Genomic DNA, 14,101 nt, shown 5'->3' on the forward strand with positions numbered 1-14,101 from the left:
TGTAACTAAATGATACATTAATTGAAACAAAACACGGTATGAACTGAGGAGGGACTCCCGTGAGGTTCATGTATTTTCTTCACTCCGCTGGGAAACGGCTCTCATGTCAAGAAGCATCAGATCATTGCATGCACTGCATCGTCCAATCAGTGAGCGATACACAGTAAGGGGGCGGGGCGAGTGTCTGAGGATCTCATCGAAGGATGGTCTGGTGGTTCCTTGATTATAGCTCCTCCATTATTGCTCCTCGCTCCTCCGGCAAAAATAAGGTCATTGGGACGCTACTCAAGATGGCGCAGACAAATCAACTTCCGGTGAGACAGAGACCGAGGAGCGAGGAAATGAAAAATAAGTGAGAAGGGCCCCAGGTGCACCTGGGCAGAGGCGGAGCCAGGGGCAGACCAGGAGACAGAAAGAAAACAAGGAGGGGAGCACATGTCAGACATCCACTCGAAGTCAACAAGTTTTCTGAAGAATGTGCTGACATCGGGGTTTAAACTGCCATGCCTCTTTTTGGCTTTAGAGCCCGTCTCAGGATTAATGCCCAGGAAGCACCTGAAAACAATAAGCCAAGACAACAATTTCAATTTTACATTTATTTTAAGGCACATGCAGCGGTGCCCCTTTCAATTTAAGTAAAACCTGTATGAAAGAAAGAAATTAGTATTTAAAGCCAAGCAAGAGCGATAAAAACAAGAAAATCACTTAATTTGTTGTGTTATCACAGAGGATGGTCTGAATACAGTATTTTACTATGAAATAATACAGTAACATGTTGTGAAATCCTGGTAATCGTTGATCCTGTACATTCACAGTAATTAACTGTGCCTGCATTGATTTCACTGTGAAATTCTAAATTACAGTATTATATTGTGAACATCACAGGTAAAGACTGTAAAGTGGTAAAACAGTAATTTATTGTAAAATATTACAGCTAAATATTATGAAATCATGGTAATATTGTACAGTGTACGTTAAATAACTCAAAGGTGCATTTTGGTTTCACAACAAGATGTAAAAGCTGGTCCCATGAGGGGAGTTGTCCCATTTTGAAATATGTCACCTAACTTTTGAATTGCTAGATATTAATATAAATGCAAATATTGGTTGTTTGATGCTGCTATTAAAAACACGTCAGGTCCTTTTTTGGGGAGGACAGGCTGTAAATAAGACCTACATTTAAAAAATAAACTATGTAACTTTAAGGTTACCATGAAGGCTTCGGTTTGAACTCTCAAGGGGAGTCTACCTTTCTCGGTTTAACGTTTTGTTTGTTTCTTTCTACAAAGGAGAGCCTTTCCATTTGTTCTGAAGGAGAAATAAACCTCTTACATTTCTAACTATAGTTTAAAAATGGTAGCTGCTTTTGGTAAAATGTAAATGTGTGTGTGTGTGCGTGTGTGCATGCGTGTGTCTCTTCTGCTGGATTATAATCCTGTGTTATTTGGCTTCTTACAGGGATCACCAGTCTACTAGCTAATGCTGTCTATACATCTGCTTACCCTCTGCATGATGTGAGTCTTTATCTCACAGCCATCTCTGCCTGACCGGTCTGATAAATTGCTGTTTATATACTGAGAGATTTATTCCAATTCATTGAGTTTCTCATATGAAAATCAACAAAGCTAAATTGACGGTACTTTATAATATATGTAAAATAATCCTAGGTTTCTCATTTATAATTGTGTGTTAAGTTAAAGGCTTTTTTCCATTACATGCATGATGAACAAAGTGCATTTATGGTTACAGGGAGACATCGAGGGGGTGAATGCAGAAGCAAACGACAGGAAGGTACGTAGAGCAAGTCCACCAGTCAATACATTGAACCAGATGTCACCACAGCAACACCTTCAGTTAATTTACAGATACTCAATCATCAATCAGCCCTAAAGGAAACACAACACCACCTCTTCATTTTTATTAACTTCCAACTTCTCTTCCCCACTCTTTGTCACTCTCTCTCAAACATCACAAATGAGCATAGTGAGGAGGATTCGGAGAAAAGCTGCATTGAGCAGCATCATGTTTTTCATCTGATAACGATGACACACAATCTCATGTTAAATACATTTGACTTAAAAAGGACATATTCTGCTCATTTCCAGGTTCATAATTGTACTTTGTGTCTCTACTGTGACATGTCTCCATGCTTTAATGTTCAAAAGGCTCTTTATTTGTCTCATACTGCCTGTGCTGCAGCACCTCTTCTCACCCTCTGAAACCCCCTCTGGAGAGAACACAGGGATTTTAGCCTTTGCAGACCATTAACATGCACACAACCTAAAGAACACAATACAGGAAAGAAAAAATGACTTTAGATTAGATCAGATCAGATTAGATAGAATTATATTAATCCTGAAGGAAATGACGTATTACAGTGCCCCAGTAGAGAATAGGCCTGTGACAGTGACACGTCATTTGGTGACAAGTCATATAGCACATTCAAGTAAAATACTAAATATGAAATACTTAAAACAACTAATACCAATTGCTAATTTCTCATCGTACTAAATAAAATTAGGTTAAATATTAAATATTAAAACTGCAAATGTTATGAGATTATGACATTAACCTAATATTGCACATGGTGTTATAGTTTAATGATCCTTCCTGCAGAAGGAGGAGGAGTTTTAAAGTTTGATGGCCACAGGAAGAAAAGTTTCGTTGTGTGATGCTCCTCGGTGCTCACAGTCTACATATGGTCTTCTTTTTTTGTAACCGGTGAGTAACAAACCCTGACAGACCTTAGTGCTAACAGTACAGCATGGATACCATTCTGAGCCTTGCTCCCACTGTACAAGAATAAAATCACCCGGGCAAAAGAAAACAAGAGCTCACGCTGCGTCTGAAGTCATCTCCTCCCCTGCTAACACTCTCCATAATTATACTGTAGGCAACAGTCACTACGGCAACAGCCTAAAAATTCAAGTGCCTTCACATCAGCGTACTTTTATAGTGTTTTTAGGAAATGGGTTCCTCAGATGTAGGAATGACTTGTTGAGTCTCAGTGATCTGTGAAGGCTCCTGCTGTGATTAAAAGCCTTCATTTGCTGCTCTGCCTGCGAATGGAGTGTGTGTGAAAAAGCTGTGATTTATTGCCTCAGAGTAGTAGGATCAGAGCACACACTCAGTACGCTGTTTGATAATCACTGTAAAGGCCCTATTATACTGTACATAAAGAGATTTGCATATAAATGACACTGGGACACACACACAAACACACATACAGTACAAACACATACACATGTTTCAGTGTTGTTTTATTAATCATGAGCATTTGGTCCGATATTGTAGAACACACTAATCACACAACGTTGTGAATCCTATTTGACTTAAATTGCTAATACAAAAAATAATAATTTGATTGTATGGACAGTGTGATTTTACTGTAACCTAATTCCCCAAACGTAACTATACAAAAACCAAAAAAATGGGAAAAAAGTAGCTTGAATTCAGGATTTACAGAATCATTTGCTGTCCAGGTGGATATGAGTATCCACTGAGGTGCTACTTGGTTTACGTGAATGACGCACACTTTTGCTTGTAAGATGAATATAAAGTCAGATACTAAAGTTTCAAATTGGAAACTCACTCCATTTATTTTCCATTCATGCTATCTATTAATTTCCATTCGATTCCCTCACCGTAAAAACAATGACACTAGCTTGGACAGCCAACTTTAACTCAGCGATTGTGCGTGTATACCGTGTTTTTGTGTGTGCTCAGGTGTGTGGTCAAAAACAGCTTTGGCCATCCGGCGGAACTTGAATCAACAAACATTGGTTCCTACCTTTATACCCAGATCGCTAATTGGCTCCTTCACTACTTATTAAATAAATCAATGATTTGAAAGAATTATAGAATAGAATCGGAGGATGAAACCCTCTCTAATGGTCACACATACATGCACACTGCACACACTGTGACATTTGGTCTCTGCGTTTAACCCATCCTACTACTAGGAGCAGTGGGCTGACATTTGTGTCCAGTGTTCTGGATTTGGCTGACAATGTTGATTTTAAAATGTTATTGAATTAACAATTACAATTATCACCAAAAAATTGTCTGTTCCACTGCAGATCTACGGCTGGAACTGAGGTGACAGCAACGTAACTCAAAGTGACAGCAGCTCTGATCAAGGTTTTCTGAAACTGTCCAAGTCTGTTCACATTTTCTTCTACATTATTTAGTCTTTAAACACTGCCAGAGCCCTTCTCCTCTGTCTCCCCCCTTACAACACGATTACAAAGTGTTTTCTGATAGAGGATTGATATGGCTCACTTGCTCCCTGATAAGAGTGTCTTTAGTAATGGTCTGAATCCATTGAACCACCAATTAAAAAATTAAAAAACGCAGGTTCTCCAAACTTTAATGAATAAGGATTTATCTGAGGCTTTCCAAGAAACACAACCTATACAGTACAACCATTTTTTGTAACTAAAGCAAGTTGCTTAGGAGGTTAACATCTCGATTAAACTAGTTTGGACTATACTGTAGGAGCATTTCCACTGGGGGATCAACATGTCCTCAACATTCAATCTTTTAGAGAGATTTTCAGTCTTGAACAGTTTCCATGATATACTGTAGATAAGAGATGCTTTAAATTAAACATTTAAAAAGCTCATCTGAGTCACCTTGATTTATAAGTGCAATACTTTATTCAAATAACAGCAGTGTGTGCTCTAAGCAGTTATTAATGCTGACAATGAATGCAATCCAATAATACCTAGCATTGCATTTTAAATGTCCTTGATGTCTGCTAGTCCAAATTTGTTTCACATTAGCAACATGACAGAAGTCCCTGTTGGGTTGGAATATGGTCTCTGTTGAAGTTAATGCTTTCAGGTTTCAGCCTGCAGGTTTGTTTTTGATTACATCGATTGTTGTTTTCACGCAGCAGCTCCTTTGGATGTGTGAGCAGATAACTGCGGAGGTCTCAGTGTGCAGCTCGGCACTGCTGCCTGAGAAGCATATGTTACTATGAATATGCTGCTTCAGTGGATTTGTATGAAATATGCAAATATGATTACATTTGAATGTATATCATTAGTGCTCCTGGCTGTGATACGCATAGAGTATAATAAATCATCAAGGTAAAGCCAGCGGGCGAATCATATCTGACGAAGCAATAAATAGTGGGATGATGAACTTGTTTAGTATATTCACCATCATTTAAATGTCCACACCACTGATTACATCATTTCAAAAACAGTCAACGGAATCACGTCATCCACCCAATCACAATTCTATTCTTCTTAAATACATTTCTGTTATTGATTTTAATTTATCTGGTTTACAGCAGTATGAAACCCAAAAAATAGATTTTTCCGTTTGCAATAAACGAATCAAAACTATGCAGAAATAACTATATAAAGGTGCTGGATTTTGTTTTAACCTCGTCATGCTGTTATCAAGAAAAAAACAACTTTGAAAAAGACTGTATTCTGAATTGAGTTCTGTACAGCTGTGCTAACATCATAGTCGCTCCATCAACACTGAAAATAAAGTCACCTGAACTAGGATGAATACAGCCCCAAGTTATCGTTCAGAAAAAGAGATATCTACATACTGTAGTTTAGTCGGGGAAAGCAGGACGTATAAAGTTGTCACTATGGGCTTTGGGAAATCATGGATATTCTCCACTTATTAGAGACATTTCATAAATAATAATTACCAGGTACTCTCCGTCCTTCTGAAATGCTTTGAAAAATAAATGAGAGGGACACTGTTTTGCAACCAGTAAATATGGAGGACGTATTTTGTTAGCTTTCAACAGCCAACTTGCTTAAGTGTGATATATATAAAATTGATCAGATAATGGCCGGCAATATATAATTGAATATGAACATTATTACAGTAATGATTGACTCTTCTCTTCCCAGCTGCTTTACGAGGAGTGGGCCAGCTACAGCGTCTTCTACAAGTACCAGCCCATCGGACTCATAAGGTCAGATCAATAGCAATGAGCTTTGTCAAACATCGGAGGAATTACAGACACATTTGCAGGAATTATATGTATTGCTTTTACAGCTGCATTAACTGCCTCCAGCAGCCTGCGGGCAGGAAGGACGGAGGAAGACTCTGAATCAGATCGAAGCCCCGCTGAAGCTCTCTCACAGTCAGGGCTGAGCGCAGAGCTCTCCAGGAAAAAGACTGAATCTGAGCAGCTCACTCTGCTTAGGGACTTTAATCATGTCTTTTAAACACTGTCATGTCAGCGTAGGATGAACATGATCTGGTTTCAGAGATGAATGCAGTTGGTAGAGGATGTAAAAACGATTTACCACAACTAAAGACAGCAGGATGGGATGTTTCTTGCTTTATTATTTATAAAAAATGGAACACCCATGATAATGTCTATCATGATCTCATTTTCGAAGGGGTTATGGTTATGGACAGTGATGTATTAATGTTGTAAATGTAGGATATTTCACCTATGGTGTATCCTTCCATAGGAAGTATTTTGGGGAGAAGGTGGGACTATATTTCGCCTGGTTAGGAGTCTACACACAGATGCTGATCCCTGCAGCCATCGTCGGAGTCATCGTGTTCCTCTACGGCTGTGCCACTGTCGATGATAACATACCGAGGTACACACACACACACACACACACACACACACACATACACATACACATACACACACACACACACACACACACACACACACACACACACACACACACACACACACACACACACACACACACACACACACACACAGATCAAGCAGGATTTTCAATACAGAGTTGCTTTTCATGCCTACTCAATAATTTTTTTAGGTAGGATGGGTGTTGTGATCACATTTCTACTACTGTATGAATCTTTATAATCATGTTTTTCTTTTGTAGAGAATGTATTTGCAAAAGAAGCCAGAAAGCTCAAATGTTAAAATATTTTCTAAATATAATTTAATAAGGTTAAAGACATGGATAGACAAAAGGAGGTAACTCAAAGAGTGTAGATTATGTCACAATGTTAAAACAAATTCAAATAAATAATGTTCCTTATTGCACAGAGATTTAGATTGACCAAAAAGGGGAGTAGGAGCACATTCTGCCATGTTGACTCACAAGGTGAAAACATACCAGCCACACTCTGTTGTAACCAGACTGGGAACTTATTAATAGAACATTTGATGACATCTTTCTGATGGAAGGCGATACTTGGTGCTATGGACGCTTTTCAGAAACCACCAAAAAGTGTTGATTGTTGATACCCAGCTGTGGAATCAAAACAAAAATAAATGAGACACTACATTAATGTACATATCCAAAATTATTTCTCATGTCGTTAAGGTTGTATTTACTCCTAAAGGTTTTATTTATTGACTGGCTGGCTGGCTCTCCAAATGGCAAGCTAGCTAAATAAACACTATGCCAGTGTAAAAGGAGATGCTAACCACTGCTCCACGTGGAGTTCAAACTAAGTTAGTGTTGCTGAAAAAAGGAAAGTGAGCTTATTATTGAGTGCAACATGGTATAAACCATTTTCCTAAAACAAGTTAGCAAAGTTATTTCACCTGTTGGCGATACAGTATAAGTAAAACGGATAGCATTGTACGTGAATCTAGTCTAGTATTGTTTTATAATATGCTGAAACTGAATATAACTTGTGAAAAAAACACACTTTGAACAGCTATTGGTTTAGAAAGTCCACATCAGACCCAATAGAATAAAGGAGGTCTCTTCCACTGTGCAGCCTGATGGTAGACGGCAGGATTAGCCCACACCCTGACTCCACCTGGTTACATAAACAAATTTTGAAGCTTTGGGTTTATTGCAACACCGCATCATTGCACACTTTACACTTGCACAGTATCAATGATTGTTTAGGAACATGAGGATAAAGTATGTTAAATGAGGCAATAGAAACCATTTTTACTGAGTGCTGGGGGTATTGGGCCATAATGGGCAGTGACGAAGGACTACATTTCAAATGTAATCACATATACTAAACAATAGATTTGGGTGTTATCAATTATACTTGTGCAATATCCCAACCTCTGCCATTTACATGGATTTCTTATTTATTTATTTACGATTTGCAATCACTAACCACAGCCCCTTAAGCAGCGTACTGTAGTTGTAGGCTTATCTGGATATTAGGAAATAGGCCTACTATCAAAGGTGCATACATTTTCACAATCGCTCTCATAATCCAGAACTTTAACAGACATACTGTAAATCAGATAATATATTTAAACAAAATGGTTCACAAAGTGGGTGACCTCGAGGTGCCGCAAGATTGATCAGGTTAGTGTTCACAGTGCATCACGGAAACATGATGACATTTACATTAAAGGTGGGGTAGGTAATTTCGGAGAAACCAGCTCGAGTGCGCTAGAATTTGAAAATATACAGCCGGAAAAAATCTGCCACTTCCTTACAGAGCCCCTCCTCCAACACACACGAACGCTCACATGACCAATGAGGGCACGAGATAAGTTTGTGCACAGATGGAAGGCTGACAGGCAGGTAGGCCATCCAGTTATTTTTGCCGGGCCGGCTCATTGGTCGTGCTTTTTGCAGTACTACGGCTTCCACAGATGACATTTTTTTTAATGGATTTTTTGTCAAAGCACTTCAGATATTCATTGCTATCGGGATGTTAAGAGCATTCCATGGAATATAACAAAAAGTGTATCTCGAACCGGTTTCTCAAATGTACCTACCCCACCTTTAACTGTTTCATTATAAGTTGAAAGATGATCAATACATATATAATTGACTCCATAAAGGGCAGCTGAGGCCTTTCTGCAGGGTTTTAGCATGTTTTCCCATACACCTCGGGTTAATGGGAGTGAAGGTGTGAATGTGAGGGTGATGGCTATCAGTCTCCTCGGGAAACGCTCACCCAGTGTCAGAGTATATCAATTAAATATCCATATGATGTACAGATATGTGTGTTGGCTGTTGGCTGGCACTTTGAAACTGCTGCTTTAGAAACAAAAAAAGAAGAGTATGGAACGCAGATCAAAAAATTATACGCAGACTATTGATTGGAAGAGAATATGGAATAATATATCCTTAACATCGCGTAACCACAATCACCAATTGATACAGTATAAAATGATACATAGATATTACCTGTCAACCAGAAAATGCTGTCAATTAAGGATGATTCCAAGCCCCATATGCCTTCTCTGTAACCCAAAGACTATTGGCACATATGTACACATGGTTTATGAATGTACTGCAGTAAGAACGTTCTGGAAACAGGTTATTGACATTGTATCTGAGATTATTGGAGTTCACATACCCTTTCTCTCAAATATTGTATTGTTGAATGATGATTCTTCTCTTGACCTACAGAAACATCAGAAGAGGGTGCTTTTCGCTGGTCTAACAGCAGCCAAAAAAATAATAGTAATACGATGGAAACCCCCACATACTTTATTTATCAAGCAATGGATATCATCCTTCCATGACCTACTAATCTCAGAGCTGTCAATCGCTTCTGCTAATAAGGCTAAGGGGGAAACATTAGAGGCTATTCAAAGAGCTGCTGATCGGGTAATATCATTCATGTAAATGATGATTGTACATATACGCACACCTTGGTGCAATTGTAGATTATTAGGAGTTAATCGCAATTCAGCTTAAACAGATTAAATGTTATGTGGGAAAAAAAAAGGTATGAATGTATTTTATGTGGATAAATTGCTATGCTATAAATTGTTATGCTATAATATAAATAATATATATATATATATATATATATATATATATATATATATATATATATATATATATAGATGAACTCAGACGATTGCTAAGAAACATCAGGTAGGATTTTCTTTGAAATGGCAAGATGGGTGGGAAGAGGGGGGGACGGGGTGGCATGGGAAAGGGATTCCCTATATTTTTTCTTTCTTTGTCATTTTTTTTTCTTTTTGTATTGTCTATATAATTTGTATCTGTATAAGTCCCTCTTGTGAGGGCAAAAAAAAAAAACAACAATAAAAAGTTAGTCACAAAAAAAAAAGAAACAAAAAGAAACATTTTAGTTGTAAAATGTATTTTGTTCTTTGCAATGTAAGCTGAATCTAAACTCCTGTTCTGATCCCTCTCCAACATCCTTTCCCATCTCCTTAGAGAACACATTTTATGATCGTTAATCAATTGGTAGCTGGTGGCATTTCAAAATATACAAGTCTTTCATTAATTCTGCGAGAGTTAAGATTTAATTCATTTAATTTTCAGCACACATTTATTTGGTGTCTTTTGTTTGGTAAAGTAAGCTCATTAAGGTCATAAACCCTGGACTAAAACGCTTATTTGTGTTTCAGCTAGATCATAAACCTCATATCTGTCAACGTGATATTAGTATACGATATGTTTTAGATTCAAACCAATAATCAATCGCTTTCAATGAAATGAATGGGACCATTTGAGGGATTGAGGAAAGTGGACCGCTTTGCCTTTGATTAATTGGTCTCCTTGTGTCCATCTGTCAGTATGGAGATCTGTGATCCCAGGAACAACATCACCATGTGTCCGCTGTGCGACCGCGCCTGCAGCTATTGGAAGCTGGTGACCGCCTGCGGGACGGCCCGGGCCAGCCACCTGTTCGATAACCCCGCCACCGTCTTCTTCTCCATCTTCATGGCCCTCTGGGGTAAGGACCCTTCACATCCAATCATACCAACCGCATCCAAAGAGTCCAATAAAAACCGGCAGCCAGTTGCACAAAACATCTTAAATTAAAATAAATTCTGACTTCTAGTTTCCATGTTTCTAAAAAGATTTAGATGCTCAAAACACAATTTTTAAGGTTTGCTTAAAACTTTCCCTTAAGTATTTGAAGTTTTGTCCTTATTTTTGGTTTTATACTTAAGGAATCTCCTAAGGCCAGTTAAACCGTTGCACAAAAGACTTTAACAGCCAAAGTGAAAAAGGAAACTTAGATTAAATCAGACTAGATAATATATACTTAATTCATCCAAGTTTACAGGTACACATTAGTATTAGAATAAAATCCAAGTAGAAAAAGATAATCATAAACCATAAATAAATAAATATCATCAGCACAAAATATATATATATAGATTATTTAAAATATACACAATATAAATAAAATACATTAGAGTAATCCATAATAGATACATCTACTACAAAAACTGCATAATAAAGATATATTCTATATACAAAAGTGTGCAATATTGAGTGCAGTTTTTTAATTCAAATTCATATCAATTCAATGAAGTAGCGTGATGTGCCCAAAATGATCAGGGTTACTAAAGGTACCACTGACCAAAAGATGGCAGAGTAAATGGTGTTAAATAGGGAAAATGAATGTTTCTAAGAGGGATGACGAGCTATTTGTTTTACACAATATATTTGACCATTGGTCAGTGCATGATTTGTCTCACCGTCTACAGTTGGATCACTATATTTGCTGAAACTCTGCAATTAATTATTACCCTTCAGTTTTATGCTAATGAGTACTTCAAGAGAACACCTCAAGTGTATTTCGAAAAAGGCTATTGTAGATGAGTAGAATTTCAAACACAACCTGTTCAGCAAACTAGTTGCTGAGTTGCCAAGTAAGTTGCTAGTTCAACCGTTTAACTTTATAGACAATACGGTTTAATACATTTAGTTTAGGATATGTGATTGCTGCCCCTCAGGCGCACATAGACTTTACAATAGGAATCTGCAGAGTAACTCTTGAGTAAACAAAGAGCTGCTCCTCTGATGTCCTGCCAATCCACGCTGCCATCTGCGACCAGCAGCAGGGCGTCAGACCAGAGAGGCTCTGGAGCTGGTGTCTGACAGAGTCACAGCCTGTCTGCCATCTGGGTTCATGTTCTGTAGCCCTGATCAAGGGGAATATCATGAACCTGTACGTACTGCTCCTTGTGGGAAATCATTGCAGGAGCCAAAATAGCAACATGTGTGTGTCCATGAGTGCAAATGAAACACAAAACACTATCCAATCCAACAATTACTGCTTCAACTAACAAGTATTGTAAGTTATGTAAGTACATTTTGTTTAGTAAAGCACCCTAAATGAAACAATATCACACATTTCTTCATGACAACATAATGATTAACCATAAAAACACATGAGGTGAGAAGAAAGGCTAGCTTTAAGTGGGTCTTCAGCTGCTTTTAAAAAAAGGCTCTAAATGTTAAACAGGTACCTTGAAATAAATGACAATATTAGACAATGTAATAAAGGAGATACATTGGTTTTGATCTGGGTTTCCCTGCTGGTAGGTGTTATCATTGCCATGTGCAGAAGTGTTCAGGACCATTAGCAGAAGGTTCAGAGACAATTGACTATGGCAGACCAAAAGGGAGACATAGGCTGCGTTTCACTTCTCTTATTTTTAATTTCCTCGCTCCTCCGTCTCTGTATCACCGGAAGTTGATTTGTCTGCGCCATCTTGAGTAGCGTCCCAGTGGCCTTATTTGTGCCGGAAGACCGAGGATCGAGGATCGATAACGGAGGAGCGATAATGGAGGAACTACCAGACGCTTCACGTGACGTTACGGAGGAAACTACGTCCCATTGCTCTTAAAACTCATTTCCCTGCTTTTCGTGGTTTCCTTGCATCTCTCCATGTTTCCCTGGTGGGAGGGACTAAACGCAGGGAAACAACTTACGTGAGGGACGCAAGGAATCCATTTAACCGAAGTGAGACGTTGCGTCTCACTTCGGTTAAATGGAAGTGAGACGCACCATAGTCCTGCTGGGATAATACAAAAGCGTGAATAATAATTTCTAGCTAAAAAATAACCATATGACCTTATACTATGAGCAATTATGAAAGTTAGTGGCTAATGTTATCTGAAGTGACCATAGGACATCATCCTTAAGAGATGTATACCTAAATATCATCAGCGTTACAGTAAATAATAACCTCGCAAAAACAGAGGAGAAAATAATATAGGACCAGACTCATCCCTGAGGGACACCCCAGAAACGAGCAAAAGTTTCAGACGCGTAGGGACCAAGGGACACAGAAAAGAAACTCCTATCGAAGACATAACAGGAGAACCAGTCCACATTACGTATCAAAGCCTGATAGCTTCTTCCTCTGTGCCATAGAGCTCCACTGATGCCCATAACTATTCAAAACACATAATTGAGCCACACTGTTGCACTGTGCGACATGTTCCCTCATTATCATGATCCCACTCACACAGTAGTTTATTTAAACTCAATCCCACGTACACTGTCCTCATCTAATATTAACCAAAATTACCTTTTGTTGTTGTAATTAAGCATTATTAGGAACCTACAGACTTGGAACTGAGAGCCACAGACAGAGTAGTTAAGGATAGTCCATGTGGGATATCTAGAGATACATTTTTAAGGGAATTGCAATCACTACAGTTATCCATTTATTTCTCCAATCCATTTTATTTCTATAGCACATTTAAAAACCACAGAGTTTAACAAAGTGCTGTACATCAACAACTGTATAAAAACATAGCATAATACATAAAGAACAGACAGGACATGAAACAAATGTAAAACACGAGACAATGAAACCAGATCAGAAGCCACAGACTGAGACAGTGTTATGAACTGAGACACAGGACACAGGACCCAAAAGCAGGACTCTGAGACAGTTGTCCAAAAATAGAATGTTGTTTAATAATAACAAAAACTAAGTCGTACTTCAAAACCAAAAACTCACTTGACAAAAGGTATATTTCTCAAAGTAAAGTTTCAGGAGTCAAAAGGCCCAGGTTCTCACGACATGAAACATAACGAACTGACAAGGGAACAAAGAAACACAAGGGCTATTTATAGGTGAGGAGGATGGGCACAGGTGAAAACTATCAGGGCAGGGCCAAGCAATCTCAAGGGCGGGAAACACACAAAGGCAGGAAATGTGGGATCTGGGGCCTCATTTCTAACGCCGTGCGTAGGATTCACGTGGGAAGGTTGCTTACGTATTAGAAATCCCAAAAATAGGTACAGAAATATTCCGACATTTTCCGATTCACCAAACATTGTGTACCGGCGAGGAAAGTGCGTACAGCACTTCCTACGTCGGTTTCCCTTTATAAATCACAATCGACTCGAAATGCGGTTTAGCTTTTGCAGGCTTCACGTAACGCCCATATTTGCCTATAAATAG

General features: G+C 38.5%; 1 protein-coding gene across 2 annotated transcripts in view; it reads left to right on the top strand.

Annotated features, from left to right (window-relative positions):
* Nucleotides 1-14,101, top strand: part of ano1a (anoctamin 1, calcium activated chloride channel a) — a 98,587-nt gene that overhangs the window by 54,314 nt on the left and 30,172 nt on the right. For both annotated transcript variants that reach the window (XM_079664540.1, XM_079664539.1), the window contains exons 8-12: nucleotides 1,459-1,514; nucleotides 1,750-1,791; nucleotides 5,883-5,947; nucleotides 6,456-6,590; nucleotides 10,460-10,620. In XM_079664540.1, the coding sequence (XP_079520666.1) occupies nucleotides 1,459-1,514; nucleotides 1,750-1,791; nucleotides 5,883-5,947; nucleotides 6,456-6,590; nucleotides 10,460-10,620 (459 nt within the window). The remainder of the gene's footprint in view (nucleotides 1-1,458; nucleotides 1,515-1,749; nucleotides 1,792-5,882; nucleotides 5,948-6,455; nucleotides 6,591-10,459; nucleotides 10,621-14,101) is intronic.

This window comes from Notothenia rossii, assembly GCF_949606895.1.
Source record: "Notothenia rossii genome assembly, chromosome: 2".
Taxonomy (NCBI): Eukaryota; Metazoa; Chordata; class Actinopteri; order Perciformes; family Nototheniidae; genus Notothenia; species Notothenia rossii.